Raw genomic sequence first — 24,166 nt, forward strand, 5'->3', positions numbered from 1 at the left:
ATTTACAAAAAATGTGGGGAAATGAGGGAGCTGGCAGAGGGAGTCATGAAGAACATGCCTATCCTGAGGCCCCACAATAGGCCAACAGAATTTAGACCACCATGGTATATGTACCATTTAAGCATTAAATAAGATTTTATTGAAACAAAATACAAAACCATTGCAATTAATTTATTCAAGAACGGATCTCATTAAATGTCTATTTTATACATATATAAATTCTGGCTTTTATTTCGTTTGATGCTTTAATCATACTCAAATTTTATTATCATACAGTGTACATGACATGTAAAAAAACATATTTGTAAAATAAAAAAATACAACAATAGGACAAAGATGTAATTGGAATGGCGAGATTAGTTGGGTAAAGCTGGGAACTCAGGTTTAGAGATCTTATTATTGGAGGCTCTGCAAGATACAGTTGTGTCCAAAATTATTCAACCCCCAATGCTGTAAAGGGGTTTAGGGACTATAGTGTACATTTGGAATTGTATTCAGAATCAAATCCTACAAGGACGTTGTAACTACCCAAATGCAACTAAAATGACATCAATTGTTTATGTAATACAGTAGTAAATGGTTCTTATGTGGTTTCTTCATTGCCACAATTATTCAACCCCTTAAAGACTACCACTCTGAAGAACAGAGGTTCATACAGGTGCTTTCCATCAGGTATTGAAAACACCTGTGGATGTCACCGAGCAGCAATCAAGCATAATAAGCACCAATTAGGCAGCTTTAAAATGACTGTGATACTCAGCTCCTTCTAGACATTTACTGGTGTGGTTACAAACATGGTGAAGGCAAGAGAATGGTCCAGGAAGACAAGAGAAGAGGTGATTTCTCTTCACAGGAAGGGCAATGGCTATAAGAAGATTGCAAAGATGTTAAACATACCAAGAGACACCTTAGGAAGCATCATTCGCAAATTCAAGGCAAAGGGCACTGTTGAAACGCTACCTGGTCGTGGCAGAAAGAAGATGCTGACTTCGACTGCTGTGCGCTACCTGAAGCGTAGAGTGGAGAGAAGTCCCCGTGTGACTGCTGAGGAACTGAGAAAAGATTTGTCAGATGTGGGTACAGAAGTTTCAGCCCAGACAATAAGACGCACACTGCGTAATGAAGGCCTCCGTGCCAGAACTCCCAGGCGTACCCCCTTGCTGTCTCCAAAGAATAAGAAGAGTCGACTGCAGTATGCCAAAAGCCATGTGGACAAACCACAAAAGTTGTGGGATAGTGTTCTGTGGACTGATGAAACAAAATTAGAACTGTTTGGGCCCATGGATCAACGCTATGTTTGGAGGAGGAAGAACAAGGCCTATGATGAAAAGAACACCTTGCCTACTGTGAAGCATGGTGGAGGGTCAATCATGCTTTGGGGCTGTTTTGCTTCTGCAGGTACAGGGAAGCTTCAGCGTGTGCAAGGTACCATGAATTCTCTTCAGTACCAGGAGATATTGGATGGAAACGTGATGCAGTCCGTCACACACCTGAGGCTTGGGAGACGTTGGACCTTTCAACAGGACAATGATCCCAAGCATACCTCCAAGTCCACTAGAGCATGGTTGCAGAGGAAAGGCTGGAACATTTTGGAGTGGCCATCGCAGTCACCAGACTTAAATCCGATTGAGAACCTCTGGTGGGACTTAAAGAAAGCAGTTGCAGTGCGCAAGCCTAAGAATGTGACTGAACTGGAGGCCTTTGCCCATGAAGAATGGGCGAAGATACCCGTAGATCGCTGCAAGACACTTGTGTCAAGCTATGCTTCACGTTTAAAAGCTGTTATAACTGTAAAAGGATGCTGTACTAAGTACTAAGATTGAATGTCACTTGGGGGTTGAATAAAACTGATAATGCTGTGAGCACAGAAAAGACATTTGTGGTTATTTCATTATAACTGTTATGTTATATTTGTCTGACCTACAAGTGCCTCTTTAATGTAAATGTAAGCAAGATGACTGAATGATCAAAAGCAATGTCAAACTGGCCAAAACACTCAATTTCAGTGGGGGTTGAATAATTTTGGACACAACTGTATCAGATGTTACTAGGATGGATCAGTCTTCCAACATCCAAAACTGTAATATTAATCCAGTTAGGATGAATATTTTTAGGGAGAAAATGTTTGTGGAATTGATACTCTTTGTAAAAAACATTCACTGTCTCATAGTCTGACCTTCTGCAGTACTAATCAAAAGCTGGCCCAGGGCCAGCTTCAACAGGGCCTCAACTGAAAGTGTGTGTGTGTAAGATGTCCCTCACAGTAACACATCATCACTACTCTGTCAAGGGGTCTGCAGAAGTACAGTGCTGGGCTGCTTTTTAGCACTGCACTTTCCCGACCCCACAGAGATTCACCTTTATGCACCCCAAGTGCACAGATGATGAGCTGAATCCCTAGGACACCTTCACCTTGGACCAGTGCAGCACCAGCCCCTCTATTGGTTGGGAGTTAAACTAGTTCAGTGGTTTGCAGTCTATGGCTCCGATGATGTGGAGGCAGGCCAACATAATGCAGGAGCAGAAGAGTCTTCTCTCACCAACAGGAGGTTGGACCTCTTTGCTATAGCCACCACCAACTCCCAGCTCAACCACGTTTATGCTTGTTTTCAGGATCCTGTATACCCCATCAGTGCATCCAATTATGGGTCGCACCTATCTAGCCATCTGTGGCCTGACAGTCATCTGTCTTTTACTGAACATGCATGATACAGCTTCAGTTATACAGTATTATCTGTAATAAGCAAAAACACAGTACCAATTGCTACAGATTTTACCCATCTTCAGTGGCATGATTCAAGTCTCTTGTTCCATGGTCAGGGGTACATCATCAAAACTTTTCCAGGGGAAGACCCCAAGGGGGAATCCAAGGAGTCCGCAGTCCTACTACTGCATGATGCTGCTTGCTCTACACACCAAAGCAAAACCTACTGAGTTCCACACACTACTTATATGAAATCCTGTCAGAGAGGGCAGAATAGAAACTTCACTGCCTAGGGGAGGTACCAGGAGGAGCTCAAACTAAGGGAAGAGATATGAACCCCTTCCTACATATTGACAATGCCTTTTTTTCATTTTGTATAGAGTAAGGAAGGTTTAAAACTCCTGCCATGTTTACTTGCTGTATGTGTACCATTGGGGAAATTTCAGTTCACTTCCATTCCCATCTTTCAAAGCAAGGGGAATTCTCCTTGCAGGGAAACATGAGTTCCATATTTTCAGTAGTTTCTGGTCAGAGTATCTCTTTAAACTGTAACAAAACTGTTGAGTTTTGGTTTACTGGAAAATACGTAGTCTCAAAGAACTAAGAGCGAGCTTCGGTCTCACTATGGATACAAACTGTAATTGACTATTGTTGAAGTCCACTTTATAGAAATATCTAATGCGCCAAATTCATTTTTGATATTGAGTTGGAACAACACACATGTGTCTGGTGTCTTCTCATCATCCTGAGCTTGTGGGGGGGGAGTTGACCCAGCAGAAGAGAAACAAAGTCTGTGGCAGATTTAGCCACTGGGGGATTATAAAGTAACTCAACACTCCTCTTAGACTGTTGTCCCCCGAACAAGTGTACCCTCAGTTTATTTCTCAACAACAGTGGTCACCAGTACAAACAGAGAGCTGAATCTCTCTCACAGGCAAGAAAAAAATTGTCAGAAGGTCTAACCCTTCTTCATTCTATCCAAGACTTAAAAAAAGGTTTTGCTTATGGATACACTTTAAATCCAAACTGATCCTAAGTTCCAAATCCTCCATGTAGAAAGACCTGCCATCTAATAGACAAATGCCAGAGCCTTCATATCCAATACTTGGCACTGGCACTGGCATGCTGAATGAAGTGAATACTAGTAGAGGGTATGGCTTATGTGGAGTATAAAGCTTAGATATGCAATATAAGTGCTCTGCAGGGATACAGGTACTGTCTTGAAGGGCATAACTTATTAGTAGGGCGCCGTAGTGTCAGTCATCCAAATGTTTATTCTTCATGCAATATTGCTGTATTGAGAACCTGTTTAGTAATGGTTGGTATTGCTGTCTTTTAATAAAGAAACTGACTAGTACATGAGCTCTCAGGGAATAATTTAAAGCAACTTGTCAGGATAAATATATGGAATTTGCTTTAACTCAGGAAACTGTCTGACCACACACACACTGTTCCCCCCATAGCTGAGTGTGCAGTGCGTGTGGTGAGGCAGTTGACATCAGCTATCAGACTTTAGGTGACCTCTGATCCCCTAAGTGCTGATTCACACATGTGTGGTGCAGATTGAAGCTTAGGTTTCACAGCTAATTGATACAGTAGTTATTCAGTGGTTCATTTCAGGTTTACATCAGGTTCAGGTCAGGATTTTATCCTGTTCACAACTGATGGCATATGCGGTTTAGAAACGGTTCCCATAGAATTCAATAGCCTGTAATCTGCACCTGAACCGGACCGCACTGCTCAGAAGTCGGACAGCACTCTTTTTTTCAGTCTGCACTGAATCTGCACTGTCAGTGCACTGGACATATGTGTACAGGCACCATAGGAAGCAATGTTATTTCACATTGCATGCGGATTGGATGAGGTTCAAACTGCATCCAATCCGCATATATTTGAACCAGCACTAAAACTTCAATTACGTGTCAGGCTCAGAGAATATAAGTAACACTAGATACAGGGGAAGTAAAACTCTCTTCTAGGTAATCTTGTACAGTATTAAAAAGAAAAGACTAAATATGCAGATACCCGCTTAAGCCCGATCAAGATGGGTTCTTTTAATTAGGGGGTTATCTGCTTGTCATTTACTGGATCTGGACTAAATGCTTCATTTAAGTGATAGGTTATATTTACAATTTGATTACTAAGGTAGTTTTCACTTAGATTATCTTTTGTATTCCTCTCAAGGTCTTTATCATCTATAGCTCCTTTCACCTTTGTTTTATTGTCATCACATGAGTGAGTTTTTTGACCACAATTTCCAAATAATGTCAGAAACACTGGAAGAAAAACAAGTCCATGGAGCATTCCAAAAGTAATAACAAGAAATATAATCTTAAAAAATGTTCTGAAGATGTAGCTCTCTGAAGTGGAGAGTACTATGACGCCCAGGATGGTGGAGAGACCTCCCTGTACTATAGGATAGCCAAGAGAGTGTAATGCCTCAATCACCCTCTCATTTGCCGTAGATTTCTTGTTCGAAACAAAGGCATATGAGATGTGGGCTGAGAAATCCACTGAGAAACCAATACAAATAACAAGGTTGATCATGGATATGGAATCCAACTTAACATCCCACAAAGCCATAAATCCAGTGACCCCTACAATAATAGACGCAATGGTAAATGTTACCCACAGCGAACACAGAGGGTTTGGGATTAGCAGTAATGAAATCACAAACATAACAATAGCAGCTACAGCAACATTTTGAATTGTGTTTCGGATAATTACAGCATATTGATCAAAGTATATAAATGCTGGATGGTAGACAAGGATGGGGACCTCACAGCTCTTTGCTGTGTCCCGGACCTGGGTTAGCATGTTTTTCTCATCAACAGCAGAAGTGACATTCATGGTCTGGATAAAGAAACGGGAAGCTTTTATAGCACCTATCTGAATGTCCACATCTTGCTTAAAACCTGAAAATAATGTAAAGAATCTTGATAAATTTCCTATAAAATTATTTTCATTATTTACATTCAGTTTAACCAGTTCAGCATACCTTACGTACGCTGTCAACCATGACTCAGAGAGGTCTTCACTAACATAGGAGGTTAATTTAAACAACTCCATACACCTGTCAATTTTATTCCGAATGTCTACATTCCAGTATGAAACTTCTTGTGTTACCACAACCATAACTCTGGGACCATACTGATTAAAATATAAATCTTCATTGTCATAGAAAGTACGGACATAGGAGCTGTCAGTAGCCAAGTTCCGTAGATCAATTCCTTCCTGCACCTGAAAGCATCCATATATGCTACCAGCCAAAAATCCACCATACAGACCCAACACAATGATCTTAGTCCAGATGTTGGTTAAAAATGGACCGTATTGTTCACTGAAAAAATCTGTAATTGGATGGTCAAATTCTTTATCTGTGATTTCACTATATTTTCCCCCAACACAGCACAAGTTATATGGATGTGATCGATGGTCATCTTCTTGTTGTGGCACTTTTTTACAAACCAACCAGTGCCTGTTACTGTCTTCTCTTCTACCATTGAGAGCTAAAAATGCACCAAAACACGTGATGTTATACAGGAAGCAGAACAATATGGCTGTTCCTGCATAGATACAGAAAGACTGCACCGACCTAAAAGAAGTCATTATCCCTACATAGAAAGCTAGAACATCTGTGAGGGTTGTGATTGTTATAGAAACTGCAGCCTCTTCATATGTCTTGCCCATTCTTTCTTCAACTCGACTCTTAACTTTAGTTTGCTGCCAGCTGGAGACCATAATGAACATGTCATCCACTCCAACACCTGTAAAGAAAATATTAAGTTATGTTTATCATAAAATACTATTACTTTTTAAAAATTCTTTTAAAATTAAGTGAATGCTTAAAGCTCCAGAAAAACAGCTAAATACACAGATAAAATACATATATGGGAGCAGTTTTACTTTGTTTTCCTGAGATTTACACAGCACAACCCTATCTGTCAGGGCAAAAGACCTGATTTTTCTCTGCTGCAGATTGGGAACATTTACAGGTCTTGTCCCTCCCCCACCCTCTAACAGGACACTGAAAAGACCAGCAGGGGACTGATGAGTTCATCTTTTTGCCACTTTGCCCTCTCCTCCTGTTAGCATGCTTCTTAATTGCAAAGTGCAGTGGATTGGCTCCTTGAATGACTTCTCCCTCGCGCTGTCTAACATCTGCTGTAAAGAGACTGCAAAAGTTAATAAAAATGAAATTCAAATACTTACACTGCATATACACAGATAGTTTTTTCATGTTGCCGGCCTGCTGAAGGAAAAAAGAGAATGGCTTCCCCCATCCACACAAGCAAGGTGAATGGAGTAATACTACCCACTGTGCCATTGTATGCTGACAGCAGGACTCCTTTGCTGTCAGAATGCAGTGATTGGTGGATCCAGCTGATTGGCTGCAGCTGCTGATTGAATGTAAGTTTTCCAGTGTGGACATTTTACTGAAGCCGATCTAAAGATCAACTTCTGTCAAATAGAGAGGGCCACACACAGATCAAAATTTGGCTGGTTCTTGCCATCCCATCTGTACCCACCTTTACACTGCTTGCATTTTAATAATACATGAATACCTCTCTCCAGTTTTTTGCCCATCTGACGTCAAAGTACCTTGTGTGTGTGTATGTGTGTGTGTGTATGTGTATGTGTGTATGTGTGTGTATGTGTGTATGTGTGTATATGAGTATGTGTGTGTATGTGAGTATGTGTGTGTATGTGTGTATATGAGTATGTGTGTGTATGTGAGTATGTGTGTATGTGTGTGTATGTGAGTATGTGTGTGTGTGTGTGTGTGTATGTCAGTATGTGTGTGTATGTGTGTGTGTGTGTGTGTGTGTGTCAAGTTGAGTCTTACACAGCCTGTTCATCTTCCCCCTGCTCCTTGCTAACGGCTGCTCTGGCATCAACTACTACATTGTGGGTAGGCATTGGGGAGTGTCATGTTTTCCCCAACAGCCAGAGGTACCTGTTAATTCTGTAGGCTTTGGTGGGAAATCGATATGGACAGAGAGTGACCATCTTAAGGTTCCCTACAACAAAGTGAACCTATTATTTTTCCCATTATGGGCAAAGTATGGGTTCACTTTAAACTATAACATATGTAAGTATATAATGCTTTTATATTAGCTTCCTGTAATGCCCTTCACGCTCGGTTCACACCTATGCACCCCCATGCATGAATGACACCACCACGCATGTAAAAACGCAGTGTGTTTGCAGGTGCTGGAACCGCAAGGAAATTGCATGGTTAAAATGAGGGCTGTTTTGAAAAAAGGTGCATGCACCTTTCCAGGGCTTTTGTTTCTCAGAGAATAGGTGCAGGTACTCAGCCCTTCCAAGTCACCCGCTGTCTCTGCCCCCTACCCACCTTTGAACGCCGTCCACTCGTTCCACCCCCTATCCACCTCCCAGTACTGCCCCTTTTATAGAAAACAGAACCAAGTATAATTTTGTGCTGTTAAGTAATTTGCATGGAATTTGTTAATGATAACAAGAAAAGCAGTGAAATAGATCCCTTGCAACCTGCACTAATACCCCCCTCACCAACAATAGATCTCCTCAGCAACAATCAATCCCTCGCCAGCAACACTGGATTTCCCCAGCAACAACAGAACCCTGCAACAAAACACCCCCCAGCAACAATAGACCAACCCCAAGGAACAATAGACCCCAACCAGTAACAATAGATCTTATAGTAGCCATCATTATTTGATCTTCCAGCAGCTAGAAACAAGAGCCCCCTCCCTTAACAGTAGATCCCTCCCAGACAGGGGCGGACTAACAACTCATGGGGCCCCCGGGCAATAGGGGATTATAGGGCCCCTGTGTCCTTACCCAAACTCAAAAAAAACTATGAAAAAGGTACCAGGGGCATCTCATGGGGCCCCCTACTGACCTCGGGCCCTCGGGCAGTGCCCAAGTTTCCAAATGGTCAGTCCACCCCTGCTCCCAGATACAATAGACCCCCTAGATACAATAGACCCCCCAGATACAATGGACCCCTCCCTCAACAAAAGATCCCCTCCAGTGACAAGAGATTCCCAAGGAGCCAGCATCAATGGACCCTCCAGCACACCTTGCCATTACATTCAGTGCTGGAGGTGCCGGAACTGCGTTCTCACACGTTCCCACTGAAAAAAAGCCCTGCACCTGAATGGGCTGCCATGCCTGGGCAAACGTGGGCCAGCAAACATGCATGTGAACCGAGCGTTACAGGGAATTAATCAATATGTGAGAGAGAGAGCCAGCAACAAGAGTCAGTTGAAGTGCACAGCGCCATCAAAAGACAACTCACCAGTGTGCTGCTGCTCCTTCATTGACCAGTGATCAGGTCTGGGGTATGTCCTGGACCAAGTTGTGCTGCTGAACCGAAGTTGAAAAAAACGTGGCAAAAACACGCGTGGAAAAACGCAAAGCGAAATGCATAAGCATTGCAAAAACAGATCAAAAGCAAACTGCATAGGTGTGCACCAGGCCTAAATAAGGCTTTTGCTTCAAGACTGTTTGTGTGTTAGTGTCTCCTTTTTTTGTCTGGATCTGTGGTGTCTTTGCTGCTGTGCACCCACCCTATGACAACCATTAGGGGGTTTTGTGCAGGATGGACTTGTAACCTTATGCCACTTCTAGGGCTTGATAATAGATTGCTAGTGTACTAAGCACTGCATTTGTGGGACAAAGTGAGAGCATGTCAGAGAGGCGGATAGGCACATTAATTTGTGTCTCCGAAGAATGCTTACAATGAAGCTGTAAGTTCACTTTTCACTGTGTGAGTCTGCAACAGGTCTGCTTTAACCTCCCTAGCGGTCTGATTATGTCACTATTTCTGTGCTCAAAGCGGTACATTTTTTTGCATGGAAATATGTTGTTTTTTTTTGTAGGCCTGTAATTCTTAGGAAGAACTCACTAAAATCTGTCTAAACAAGAGTCTAGTAAACATCCCGGGTATGATAAAATTTTAAACACGAAATCATTAATTATAATATAATAATCATAAAAAATAATAATATAATAATAATAAATTTAATTCAATAATGTAATCAAGCCAAAAACACTGAAATTTGAAATATAGCGCCAAGTTCACACATCACTGAGCAAAGTCGCAAAATCGTTTTCAGTGTCTGATGACGAATTTCCCCACAAATCATTATCACTCAATTCTGCAAGTGGTTCTAATTTAGTATCGCTGTTCTCTAGCTGATCTAAAACCGCTTTTGACCTAAAGAGATGCTTTTTGGACCCCAGGGATGTTTCTCAGTTTCCAGGCAGAAAGAACAGTAAAAAGGGCACAGGACAAAGCACTCGGGATAAAATGTATGTGAAATGGTTTGATACAGTAATGTAATACGATCAGATTTTAGTGTATTGAGGGAATGTCACATATTTACATTTTTGAAGTTCCGTCCCCCCGTATGTCCTGTACATCCCGACACTCGCAGGGAACGGAACCCAGAAGACGGATGCCGGCATCAGCTGGAGGAGATGGCCGGGGACGCTGCAGGGGGGACATCGCGGGACCGCAGGACAAGGTAAGTGCTGGAGGGATCCCAGAACAACACTGCAGGGTAATCCCGAGTATAGCTCGGGGTTACCGCTTCTGGTACTGAAAGTTAACCCCGAGCTACACTCGGGAATACCGCCAGGGAGCTTAATGAGTATCTATGGACAATATTAAAAATCACACATTCATTTCCAGATTGTATTCTAGCCTCTTGCTATTAACCACTTGAGTTTTGGAAGATTTTACCCCCTTCATGACCAGGCCATTTTTTGCTATTCTGTACTGTGCTACTTTAACTGGCAATTTAGCTGTTTTGCAACACTGTACCCAAATGAAATTAATATATAATTTTTTTCCACACATATAGAGCTTTATTTTGGTGGTATTTGATCACCACTGGGTTTTTTCATATTTTATTATATAAACAAAAATAGGTCCCAAATTTAAATAAATAAATAATAAGTGGAGTAAAAAAAAAAATTATATATATATATATACACACACACACATACACATATATATATATATATATATATATATATATATATATATATATATATACACACATACGCATACAAAAATCCCAATAAGTGTATACTAATTGGTTTGCTTGAATGTTAAAGCATTTAAAAAACTATGGGATATATACTGCATTTTTTTATACTAGCAATGGTGGCGATCAGCGACTTATAGTGGGACTGTGATAGTGCGGCGGGCAATCTGACATTAACTGACACTTTGTGGGAAACTGACTAAATGACACTGATATCTCCAGTGACGCTAATACAGTGATCAGTGCTAACAATACTATATACACTGTCACTGTACTAATGACCCTGGCTGGGAAGGGGTTAACATCTATGGGCAATCAAGGGATTATTTGTGTGCCTAACTAGTGCTAATGTGTGGAATATGTGCTGCTTTTTACTATACAATGATTTGTTTCTTTTCCCTGCTTTGCAAGGAAAAGAAACAAAGCGATCGATCCCTGTGTTGTTTGTCAACACAGGGCTCTGGGCTGCGATTTAACACAGCCGATAAGCAGGTCCCAGCCATGAATCATTGGCCAAGATCTGCTGACAAACTCCCTCTGTATCAAATCACAGGGGATTAGGCGAGAGGGCGTGCGTATGCGCCCTGTACCCTGAAACAGGCAGTGATGTACTGTACAAGTACGCTGTGTGCCCATCCGCAGTACATTGTTAATCTGAACCATCTTGAAGTTTATAAACTTAGTTTGTGAAGATCCCCACACATTTATTTTTTTACTATGCTCTGTGTATAGGCACTGCTGTGTCACACTTTTCACAGAGCCTGCCTTCTGATCTACAGAGGGCGCTGGGAGGAGGAGTTTCAGGAGGCGGAGTCAGTACAGGAATCACTGCTTGTGGGCAGCAAGGTACCATGGGATATTTAGTCTTTTAAAATGGAAAGGAAACAGCAGAGGAGAAGCTATAAAACATGCAGGGAATCCAAGAAGTTGTAGAAAGAGAAGGCCAGCAGACAGGCAGCACTTGAGATTTCTGAAGTACGTTTATGTTGGATTGTCAAAAAATAAACTTTTGTTTGCATTGCTATTACAATTCTGATGCTATAAAATGAAAGTGTGTCCTGTGACTCATTTATCTCATCTATTTAAATCTCATTATTTATATTTAGATCTCATTTATTTAAATATGAAAGTTTAATTAGGTTTTAAATTATTCACTTTTAAATGTTTCAATATTTTACAAAAATAGAAAAGACATTTATAGGCTTGTTTATGACTATTACAGAATGGCCTACAGAAATGTCTGCACTGAGATACTGTGAATACGTTCATATAGCAAATAGATTAAAGTATTTCAAGGGTGACTGTTCTTTATAAACACATTATTTTTTTTCTAATATAAGTTTTTTAATTGCCCTCTCATTGTGTATCCCTAAGGAATGTGTATGATTAGAAAGCTTGCTCGTAATTGGCTGGCAGAGGTAACATGGGGTGTTGCTGGCAGGGCAGTCTTAGGGAATGTGTGCATTCTTCTGCCAGTATTCTCTATTTCTGATTTTGATCAAATGTTTACCGTTTCGTACAATTTGCTGAAGAGAATTGCAGCTTAGAAATGATCACTTGAGACTTTATGATAGACTTTAGAAATGAACGTATTTAAAAGTATAGAAACAAAAAAATATTATAAAAAATAACATACCCTTTATTATTTTTTTAGAACACTGTAGCACCCTCCACTGGTTCTGCCCCATACACAAGATGAGAATATTGGACGAATGGTCGTCCGTTTTTCTTTAGCATGCTAATCTCATATCGAAAATGATGAGGTTACTAAAGTTACAAAAATTCTCGTACGATAGAATACAACTTCAGAAATTATGTAATGTATTGTATTATAATGTATTATTTTTTTTCTGAGAATGTGTGGTCTTGGTCTTCTGATTTTTTTTTTGGACGAATACTGTACCGAATAAATGAAAGTAGTTTTCTTTGTTACCGTACGAGAAAAATTGGGTGCTTGCCCGTTTGGATTGTCATGATAGGCTGTGGAAAGCTGTTTACTAATGATGAGATTATCATTAGAGATGAGCGAAGTATTCAAAAATTCGATTCGACTGATTCGGCGAATTCGTAGAAAAATTTCGATTCGAGTCGAATATATTCGCTGTGAATTTAACTTAAAAAAGGGTGTTTCTAGGCTTCAGAGAGACTTAATATTAGTGCTGAACACTGTACCTTTAATTTAAATGCCCTTGGAGTCTGCTGGGGAAGAGAAATAATACTGTCAGGCAGTATGACATGCAGATGAGTGCCGTCGATCTTAGAATCACCGCACACTTCACTCATTTGGCCAGTCACGGGGCCAAAACCAGAGTGTGGAGCCACAGTGTGGCGGTGGAGGCAGCAGCAATGGGAGGCCATACAGCACCCTATGACAAAAATGGAAACCACCAGCAGTGTGAGGAGACCTGAAAGTGGCACATGGCAGAGTGTGGCGATAGAGACAGCAGCAATGGGAGGCCGTACAGGGACCCATGACACACTCTGGACCTGGCAGCAGCATGAGGAGGCGGTACAGGGGCCCATGGCAGATTACGGGCCTGGCAGCAGCATGAGGAGTAGGTACGGGGGCCCATGGCAGATTACAGGCCTGGCAGCAGCAATGGGAGGCCGTACAGGGACCCATGACACAATCTGGACGTGGCAGCAGCATGGGGAGGCGGTACAGGGGCCCATGACAGATTACGGGCCTGGCAGCAGCATTTGGAGTCGGTACGGGGGGCCCATGACACACTCTGGACCTGGCAGCAGCATGAGGAGGCGGTACAGGGGCGCATGACAGATTACGAGCCTGGCAGCAGCAACTTGGACAGGAGGACGTTCAGTTTCTGCACCGTCTGGTGCGTGCTCGCAAACTGTTGTCTCTTGGAAACGGATTCCAAGAAAGACTGCTGACGGAAACCGTGAAGAGGAGTAGCAGGAGAAGGAGCATCTGAACGAGCGGAATATGCCAACAAGCGACAACAGGGGCCCATGGCAGATTAGGGGCCTGGCAGCAGCTATGGGAGGCCCGTAATCTGCCAGCACCCTATGTCAAAAAATTCTACACACCAGCAGTGTGAGGAGACCTGAAAGTGGCACATGGCAGAGTGTGGCGATGGAGACAGCAGCAATGGGAGGCCGTACAGGGACCCATGAGAGACTCTGGACCTGGCAGCAGCATGAGGAGGCGGTATATAGGGGCCTATGGCAGATTAGGGGCCTGGCAGCAGCTATGGGAGGCCCGTAATCTGCCAGCACCCTATGTCAAAAAATTCTACACACCAGCAGTGTGTGAGGAGACCTGAAAGTGGCACATGGCAGAGTGTGGCGATGGAGACAGCAGCAATGGGAGGCCGTACAGGGACCCATGACAGACTCTGGACCTGGCAGCAGCATGAGGAGGCGGTATATAGGGGCCCATGGCAGATTAGGGGCCTGGCAGCAGCAATGGGAGGCCCGTAATCTGCCAGCACCCTATGTCAAAAAATTCTACACACCAGCAGTGTGAGGAGACCTGAAAGTGGCACATGGCAGAGTGTGGCGATGGAGACAGCAGCAATGGGAGGCCGTACAGGGACCCATGACAGACTCTGGACCTGGCAGCAGCATGAGGAGGCGGTATATAGGGGCCCATGGCAGATTAGGGGCCTGGCAGCAGCAATGGGAGGCCCGTAATCTGCCAGCACCCTATGTCAAAAAATTCTACACACCAGCAGTGTGAGGAGACCTGAAAGTGGCACATGGCAGAGTGTGGCGATGGAGACAGCAGCAATGGGAGGCCGTACAGGGACCCATGACAGACTCTGGACCTGGCAGCAGCATGAGGAGGCGGTATATAGGGGCCTATGGCAGATTAGGGGCCTGGCAGCAGCTATGGGAGGCCCATAATCTGCCAGCACCCTATGTCAAAAAATTCAACACACCAGCAGTGTGAGGAGACCTGAAAGTGGCACATGGCATGAGAGACTCTGGACCTGGCAGCAGCATGAGGAAGCGGTATATAGGGGCCTATGGCAGATTAGGGGCCTGGCAGCAGCTATGGGAGGCCCGTAATCTGCCAGCACCCTATGTCAAAAAATTCTACACACCAGCAGTGTGAGGAGACCTGAAAGTGGCACATGGCAGAGTGTGGCGATGGAGACAGCAGCAATGGGAGGCCGTACAGGGACCCATGACAGACTCTGGACCTGGCAGCAGCATGAGGAGGCGGTATATAGGGGCCTGTGGCAGATTAGGGGCCTGGCAGCAGCTATGGGAGGCCCATAATCTGCCAGCACCCTATGTCAAAAAATTCAACACACCAGCAGTGTGAGGAGACCTGAAAGTGGCACATGGCATGAGACACTGTGGACCTGGCAGCAGCATGAGGAGGCGGTATATAGGGGCCCATGGCAGATTAGGGGCCTGGCAGCAGCTATAGGAGGCCCATAATCTGCCAGCACCCTATGTCAAAAAATTCTACACACCAGCAGTGTGTGAGGAGACCTGAAAGTGGCACATGGCAGAGTGTGGCGATGGAGACAGCAGCAATGGGAGGCCGTACAGGGACCCATGAGAGACTTTGGACCTGGCAGCAGCATGAGGAAGCGGTATATAGGGGCCTATGGCAGATTAGGGGCCTGGCAGCAGCTATAGGAGGCCCATAATCTGCCAGCACCCTATGTCAAAAAATTCTACACACCAGCAGTGTGTGAGGAGACCTGAAAGTGGCACATGGCAGAGTGTGGCGATGGAGACAGCAGCAATGGGAGGCCGTACAGGGACCCATGAGAGACTCTGGACCTGGCAGCAGCATGAGGAAGCGGTATATAGGGGCCTATGGCAGATTAGGGGCCTGGCAGCAGCTATAGGAGGCCCATAATCTGCCAGCACCCTATGTCAAAAAATTCAACACACCAGCAGTGTGAGGAGACCTGAAAGTGGCACATGGCATGAGACACTGTGGACCTGGCAGCAGCATGAGGAGGCGGTATATAGGGGCCCATGGCAGATTAGGGGCCTGGCAGCAGCTATAGGAGGCCCATAATCTGCCAGCACCCTATGTCAAAAAATTCTACACACCAGCAGTGTGTGAGGAGACCTGAAAGTGGCACATGGCAGAGTGTGGCGATGGAGACAGCAGCAATGGGAGGCCGTACAGGGACCCATGAGAGACTCTGGACCTGGCAGCAGCATGAGGAAGCGGTATATAGGGGCCTATGGCAGATTAGGGGCCTGGCAGCAGCTATAGGAGGCCCATAATCTGCCAGCACCCTATGTCAAAAAATTCTACACACCAGCAGTGTGTGAGGAGACCTGAAAGTGGCACATGGCAGAGTGTGGCGATGGAGACAGCAGCAATGGGAGGCCGTACAGGGACCCATGAGAGACTCTGGACCTGGCAGCAGCATGAGGAAGCGGTATATAGGGGCCTATGGCAGATTAGGGGCCTGGCAGCAGCTATGGGAGGCCCATAATCTGCCAGCACCCTATGTCAAAAAATTCTACACACCAGCAGTGTGTGAGGAGACCTGAAAGTGGCACATGGCAGAGTGTGGCGATGGAGACAGCAGCAATGGGAGGCCGTACAGGGACCCATGACAGACTCTGGACCTGGCAGCAGCATGAGGAGGCGGTATATAGGGGCCTGTGGCAGATTAGGGGCCTGGCAGCAGCTATGGGAGGCCCATAATCTGCCAGCACCCTATGTCAAAAAATTCTACACAGCAGCAGTGTGTGAGGAGACCTGAAAGTGGCACATGGCAGAGTGTGGCGATGGAGACAGCAGCAATGGGAGGCCGTACAGGGACCCATGACAGACTCTGGACCTGGCAGCAGCATGAGGAAGCGGTATATAGGGGCCTATGGCAGATTAGGGGCCTGGCAGCAGCTATAGGAGGCCCATAAACTGCCAGCACCCTATGTCAAAAAATTCTACACACCAGCAGTGTGTGAGGAGACCTGAAAGTGGCACATGGCAGAGTGTGGCGATGGAGACAGCAGCAATGGGAGGCCGTACAGGGACCCATGACAGACTCTGGACCTGGCAGCAGCATGAGGAGGCGGTATATAGGGGCCTATGGCAGATTAGGGGCCTGGCAGCAGCTATGGGAGGCCCGTAATCTGCGAGCACCCTATGTCAAAAAATTCTACACACCAGCAGTGTGTGAGGAGACCTGAAAGTGGCACATGGCAGAGTGTGGCGATGGAGACAGCAGCAATGGGAGGCCGTACAGGGACCCATGAGAGACTCTGGACCTGGCAGCAGCATGAGGAGGCGGTATATAGGGGCCTGTGGCAGATTAGGGGCCTGGCAGCAGCTATGGGAGGCCCATAATCTGCCAGCACCCTATGTCAAAAAATTCTACACAGCAGCAGTGTGTGAGGAGACCTGAAAGTGGCACATGGCAGAGTGTGGCGATGGAGACAGCAGCAATGGGAGGCCGTACAGGGACCCATGACAGACTCTGGACCTGGCAGCAGCATGAGGAAGCGGTATATAGGGGCCTATGGCAGATTAGGGGCCTGGCAGCAGCTATAGGAGGCCCATAAACTGCCAGCACCCTATGTCAAAAAATTCTACACACCAGCAGTGTGTGAGGAGACCTGAAAGTGGCACATGGCAGAGTGTGGCGATGGAGACAGCAGCAATGGGAGGCCGTACAGGGACCCATGACAGACTCTGGACCTGGCAGCAGCATGAGGAGGCGGTATATAGGGGCCTATGGCAGATTAGGGGCCTGGCAGCAGCTATGGGAGGCCCGTAATCTGCCAGCACCCTATGTCAAAAAGTTCTACACACCAGCAGTGTGTGAGGAGACCTGAAAGTGGCACATGGCAGAGTGTGGCGATGGAGACAGCAGCAATGGGAGGCCGTACAGGGACCCATGAGAGACTCTGGACCTGGCAGCAGCATGAAGAGGCGGTATATAGGGGCCTATGGCAGATTAGGGGCCTGGCAGCAGCTATGGGAGGCCCGTAATCTGCCAGCACCCTATGTCAAAAAATTCTACACACCAGCAGTGTGTGAGGAGACCTCAAAGTGGCACATGTTTGAGGCATGATTCATGGCGGATTTAGTCAGTTGTGTCAGGAACTGGTGGTTTGAAATCCAGACTAATCCACGCCTGATTCATTTTCACAAACGTCAGTCTCTCCACACTTTGGGTGGACAGTCGTGTCCTCCGCGGAGTTACAATACCTCCTGCCGCACTAAACACGCGCTCCGATGCCACGCTACTGGCCGGGCATGACAGCCTTTCAAGGGCAAATTCAGCTAGTTGGGGCCAAAGGTCAAGTTTCGTTGCCCAGTAGTCAAGGGGATTGTCTACCTCGGTTGGCAGGGTGCTGTCCAAGTAGGCCCAAGCCTGTTGTTTGAGGTCCTGCTCCAGGTCCACCTGATGCTGCTGCTGCTGCTGCGGCTGGTTAGTAGTTTCCTCACTGCGCTGGTGAAGAAAGCTACTCATCATCGACTGCAGACTGAGGCAGCTGCTGCTGGTGGAGCTGCCACTGCTCCTACCACCCCACCCCTCCCCTGCTGCCATGGCAGCGGAACGCGAGCGCACAGGGCCCACAGTGTCTGAGGATGGACGTTGGCGCACAAAGGCAGAGACCAACTGACTACATAGGTGGTTTTTATAGTACGTTATTTTGGCCTCCCTCTCAGCAGGTGTGAAAAAGGCCACCATTTTGGAACGGTAGCGAGGGTCCAACAAGGTGGACAGCCAAAAGTCATCCCTCTGTCTGATGGTTATTATTCGGCTGTCGCTACGCAAGCAACCGAGCATGCTATGGGCCATCTGTGCCAAGGAATGCGAGGGACTCCCTGCCTCCATCTCCACAGCATACTGCCACGGTGCGTCTGGGTCCTCTGTCTCCTCCTCCTCCTCCTCTACCAGATGCTCCTGCTCCTCCACTCCTGTCCGCTGAGTGGAAAAACCACCCATTTCACTCAATAATTCCTGAGCACAAATGTCCTCCTCTACCTCCTCCTCTTCTTCCTGTCCTGCCCCCACAGGGGTCATGTGGCGTTGAGATCTGTGCGCCACGTCTACCGCACCCTGACCAGCCATTGTTAACAGCATTTGTTCAAGGACGTGCAACAGAGGAATGACGTCGTTCATCCCATAGTCCTGCCGACTCACGAATAGCGTGGCCTCCTCAAAGGGCCTGAGCAAGCGGCAGGTGTCACGCATGAGCTGCCAATGGCTGACATCGAAGTTACACAGGGGAGTACCTTTATCCGCTTGTAACATCAGGAAATCGGTGATGGCCTTTCGCTGTTCGTAAAGGCGGTCTAACATGTGTAGGGTTGAATTCCACCTTGTTGCAACGTCGCAGATCAGGCGATGCTGTGGAATTCCGTTCTGCCGCTGCAGCTCAAGGAGGGTGTGCTTTGCGGTGTAGGAATGGCTGAAATGCATGCAAAGTTTACGTGACATTTTAAGGATGTCTTGCAGTGGGATGGTGGATTTTAAGAACCGCTTGACAACCAGATTGAACACGTGAGCCATGCATGGCGCATGGCACAACCTTCCTTGACGCAGAGCAGACACCATGTTCTTTCCGTTGTCGGTCAACATGGTTCCGATTTTCAGTTTGCGCGGAGACAGCCATCTGTCGATTTCTCTGTTCATTACACTCAGAAGTTCCTCCCCTGTGTGACTACGTTCGCCAAGGCATACCAGGTGCAGAACAGCGTGACACCGTTGCGCCCTGCACATGTGATATGCCGGTCGGGTAATGGGACTTGGCACGGGGGTGGCGGCTGAGGACACGGCGGAAGAAGAGGTGGTAGAGGCGGACATCTTTGCCGGACCAAGGACGTGCAAACGTGGAGGCAAAAGCGGCGTGACCTGTCCAAGTTGCTGGTGCGGCTGTGACGGCACCACGTTCACCCAGTGGGCCGTAAATGACATGTACTGTCCCTGACCATAGTTACAGCTCCACACGTCGGCGCTGCCGTGCACTTTGGCAGAGACCGACATGCTCAAAGACTGGCCCACCATGTCTTCTACATGTGAATGCAGGGCTGGCACTGCCTTTTTGGCGAAGAAATGACGGCTTGGCACTCTCCACCGCGGCGCGGCACAAGCCATCATTTCTCTGAAAGGTGCTGAGTCCACCACTTGGAAAGGGAGGGACTGCAGCACCAGCAACTTGGACAGGAGGACGTTCAGCTTTTGCACCGTCGGGTGCGTGCTCGCAAACTGTTGTCTCTTGGAAACGGATTCCAAGAAAGACTGCTGACGGAATCCGTGAAGAGGAGTAGCAGGAGAAGGAGCATCTGAACGAGCGGAAGATGCCAACGAGCGACAACTCCCCTCAGCAGAGGTGTTGGAGCCTTGACTGGCTGATGGAGGGCGATTGACGTCGGGTGACGGAGCAAGTAACGGAGCGGGTGATGGAGCGGGGGCTGGGGCGGGCAGAACCGCCGTATCTTTATCACGGTTTTCCCAGGCCACCAAATGGCGACGCTGCATATGCTGCCGCAACGCTGTAGTCCCAACATGGGCCCCCTGGCCACGCTTGACTTTCTGGCCACATAGTCGACATACGGCTACGTTTACTTCCTCGGGCGGCTTGACGAAAAATTGCCACACCGCCGAGTAGGAAACTTTGCCCCCGATACTCCTCACTGGCTGACTGCTGCTTCCTCCGTGCACACCGGCACCACTACTGGCCGTGGTGGTAGGCTGCAGTGGAGCTGGTGCTCTACTCCGTGGACGTTTGGCTCCACTGACACTGCTGCGACCCTGCTGCTGTCTCCTGGGCAACCCACCGACTGTTTTGCTCGCTGCCAAGCTGCCACCCTCTTCTCCTGATGATGCGGAAGAAATTGCCTGATGACGACGAGGCTGCCAAGTGCGATCAACCTCCTCATCATCAAGTAGGGTCTCCGCCTCACTACTAGCCCCCTCGGCTGCGTCTGGGTCAGGAGACAGACCTGTCTCTAGACCGGCTACCGAGCCACTCTCCTCGCCACTACTTCTTCGCCTGGCTGCTGAAAAGGCGGATGTCTCCCCCCGTTCCTGACCGCCCTCTGTTAGCTCTTCCTCACTGTACAGTGGGGCTGAGCCCACAGCATGCGATACTTCGCTTGGTGAGGGAACACCAAAGGACAGGGGCAGGTAGAGGACACGTGATTTCAGTGGGCTTGGTCCCGGGCCATGCCAACTAACGGTTGTGTCTGACGTACCCACCGACCGTTGGCTGTAGGTGTCAGAGGTGACCTGGGAAGAGGAAGACGACCGAGCCAACCAATCGACGACGGCAGGGTTGTCGGTGGAGACACGACCGCTGGATGACACCGGGAGCACTGGCCTCTGGCTGCGAATAGTGCTGCCTCGACCCCTTCCTCTGCTGCCACGTCTGCTCGCTCCTAAAACATTGCCTCCTCTGCCACTCCTCTGCATGTTGTCTGACATACTCTTTAATTAAACGATTATGTGTCCCTGAGTAACAATTCTGTGTCCCTGAGTAACAATTCTGTGTCTGTGCGAGTAACAATTCTGTGGCCCTAAGTAACAGTTCTGTGGCCCTCAGTAACAATTCTGTGTCCCTGATTAACGTTTCTGTGGCCCCAAGTAACAGTTCTGTGGCCCTCAGTAACAATTCTGTGTCTGTGCGAGTAACAATTCTGTGTCTGTGCGAGTAACAATTCTGTGGCCCTAAGTAAAGTTTCTGTGGCCCTAAGTAACAATTCTCTGGCACTCAGTAACAATTCTGTCTGTCCCTGAGTAACAATTCTCTGGCACTCAGTAACAATTCTGTCTGTCCCTGAGTAAAAATTCTCTGGCCCTAAGTAAAGTTTCTGTGGCCCTGAGTAACAATTCTCTGGCACTCCGTAACAATTCTGTCTGTCCCTGAGTAACAATTCTCTGGCACTCAGTAACAATTCTGTCTGTCCCTGAGTAAAAATTCTGTGGCCCTAATTAAAGTTTCTGTGGCCCTAAGTAACAATTCTCTGGCACTCAGTAACAATTCTGTCTGTCCCTGAGTAACAATTCTCTGGCACTCGGTAACAATTCTGTCTGTCCCTGAGTAACAATTCTCTGGCACTCAGTAACAATTCTGTCTGTCCCTGAGTAAAAATTCTGTGGCCCTAATTAAAGTTTCTGTGGCCCTAAGTAACAATTCTCTGGCACTCAGTAACAATTCTGTCTGTCCCTGAGTAACAATTCTCTGGCACTCCGTAACAATTCTGTCTGTCCCTGAGTAACAATTCTCTGGCACTCAGTAACAATTCTGTCTGTCCCTGAGTAAAAATTCTGTGGCCCTAAGTAAAGTTTCTGTGGCCCTGAGTAACAATTCTCTGGCACTCCGTAACAATTCTGTCTGTCCCTGAGTAACAATTCTCTGGCACTCAGTAACAATTCTGTCTGTCCCTGAGTAAAAATTCTGTGGCCCTAATTAAAGTTTCTGTGGCCCTAAGTAACAATTCTCTGGCACTCAGTAACAATTCTGTCTGTCCCTGAGTAACAATTCTCTGGCACTCCGTAACAATTCTGTCTGTCCCTGAGTAAAAATTCTGTGGCCCTAATTAAAGTTTCTGTGGCCCTAAGTAACAATTCTCTGGCACTCAGTAACAATTCTGTCTGTCCCTGAATAACAATTCTCTGGCACTCGGTAACAATTCTGTCTGTCCCTGAGTAACAATTCTCTGGCACTCAGTAACAATTCTGTCTGTCCCTGAGTAAAAATTCTGTGGCCCTAATTAAAGTTTCTGTGGCCCTAAGTAACAATTCTCTGGCACTCAGTAACAATTCTGTCTGTCCCTGAGTAACAATTCTCTGGCACTCCGTAACAATTCTGTCTGTCCCTGAGTAACAATTCTCTGGCACTCAGTAACAATTCTGTCTGTCCCTGAGTAAAAATTCTGTGGCCCTAAGTAAAGTTTCTGTGGCCCTGAGTAACAATTCTCTGGCACTCCGTAACAATTCTGTCTGTCCCTGAGTAACAATTCTCTGGCACTCAGTAACAATTCTGTCTGTCCCTGAGTAAAAATTCTGTGGCCCTAATTAAAGTTTCTGTGGCCCTAAGTAACAATTCTCTGGCACTCAGTAACAATTCTGTCTGTCCCTGAGTAACAATTCTCTGGCACTCCGTAACAATTCTGTCTGTCCCTGAGTAACAATTCTGTGGCCCTAATTAAAGTTTCTGTGGCCCTAAGTAACAATTCTCTGGCACTCAGTAACAATTCTGTCTGTCCCTGAGTAACAATTCTCTGGCACTCGGTAACAATTCTGTCTGTCCCTGAGTAACAATTCTCTGGCACTCAGTAACAATTCTGTCTGTCCCTGAGTAAAAATTCTGTGGCCCTAATTAAAGTTTCTGTGGCCCTAAGTAACAATTCTCTGGCACTCAGTAACAATTCTGTCTGTCCCTGAGTAACAATTCTCTGGCACTCCGTAACAATTCTGTCTGTCCCTGAGTAACAATTCTCTGGCACTCAGTAACAATTCTGTCTGTCCCTGAGTAAAAATTCTGTGGCCCTAAGTAAAGTTTCTGTGGCCCTGAGTAACAATTCTCTGGCACTCCGTAACAATTCTGTCTGTCCCTGAGTAACAATTCTCTGGCACTCAGTAACAATTCTGTCTGTCCCTGAGTAAAAATTCTGTGGCCCTAATTAAAGTTTCTGTGGCCCTAAGTAACAATTCTCTGGCACTCAGTAACAATTCTGTCTGTCCCTGAGTAACAATTCTCTGGCACTCCGTAACAATTCTGTCTGTCCCTGAGTAACAATTCTCTGGCACTCAGTAACAATTCTGTCTGTCCCTGAGTAAAAATTCTGTGGCCCTAATTAAAGTTTCTGTGGCCCTAAGTAACAATTCTCTGGCACTCAGTAACAATTCTGTCTGTCCCTGAGTAACAATTCTCTGGCACTCCGTAACAATTCTGTCTGTCCCTGAGTAACAATTCTCTGGCACTCAGTAACAATTCTGTCTGTCCCTGAGTAAAAATTCTGTGGCCCTAAGTAAAGTTTCTGTGGCCCTGAGTAACAATTCTCTGGCACTCCGTAACAATTCTGACTGTCCCTGAGTATGAATTCCGTGGCCCTAACTAGCGTTTCTTTGTCCCTAAGTAAAGTTTCTGTGGCCCTCAGTAACAGTTCTGTGTCTGTGCGAGTAACAATTCTGTGTCTGTGCGAGTAACAATTCTGTGGCCCTAAGTAAAGTTTCTGTGGCCCTAAGTAACAATTCTCTGGCACTCCGTAACAATTCTGTCTGTCCCTGAGTAACAATTCTCTGGCACTCAGTAACAATTCTGTCTGTCCCTGAGTAAAAATTCTGTGGCCCTAAGTAAAGTTTCTGTGGCCCAGAGTAACAATTCTCTGGCACTCCGTAACAATTCTGTCTGTCCCTGAGTATGAATTCTGTGGCCCTAACTAGCGTTTCTTTGTCCCTAAGTAACAGTTCTGTGGCCCTGAGTAACAATTCTGTGTCTGTGCGAGTAACAATTC

General features: G+C 46.3%; 1 protein-coding gene across 1 annotated transcript in view; it reads right to left on the bottom strand.

The window, feature by feature from the left end:
- Positions 1-116: 116 nt before the first annotated feature.
- Positions 117-24,166, bottom strand: part of LOC149449147 (patched domain-containing protein 3-like) — a 36,271-nt gene continuing 12,221 nt past the window's right edge. Inside the window, exon 4 of the mRNA XM_089693814.1 lies at positions 117-6,471. Within this exon, the coding sequence (XP_089549940.1) occupies positions 4,763-6,471 (1,709 nt within the window). The 3' untranslated portion in view covers positions 117-4,762. The remainder of the gene's footprint in view (positions 6,472-24,166) is intronic.

This window comes from Staurois parvus, unplaced genomic scaffold (assembly GCF_062004578.1).
Source record: "Staurois parvus isolate SC_StPar_1 unplaced genomic scaffold, SC_StPar_1.0 ptg000636l, whole genome shotgun sequence".
Taxonomy (NCBI): Eukaryota; Metazoa; Chordata; class Amphibia; order Anura; family Ranidae; genus Staurois; species Staurois parvus.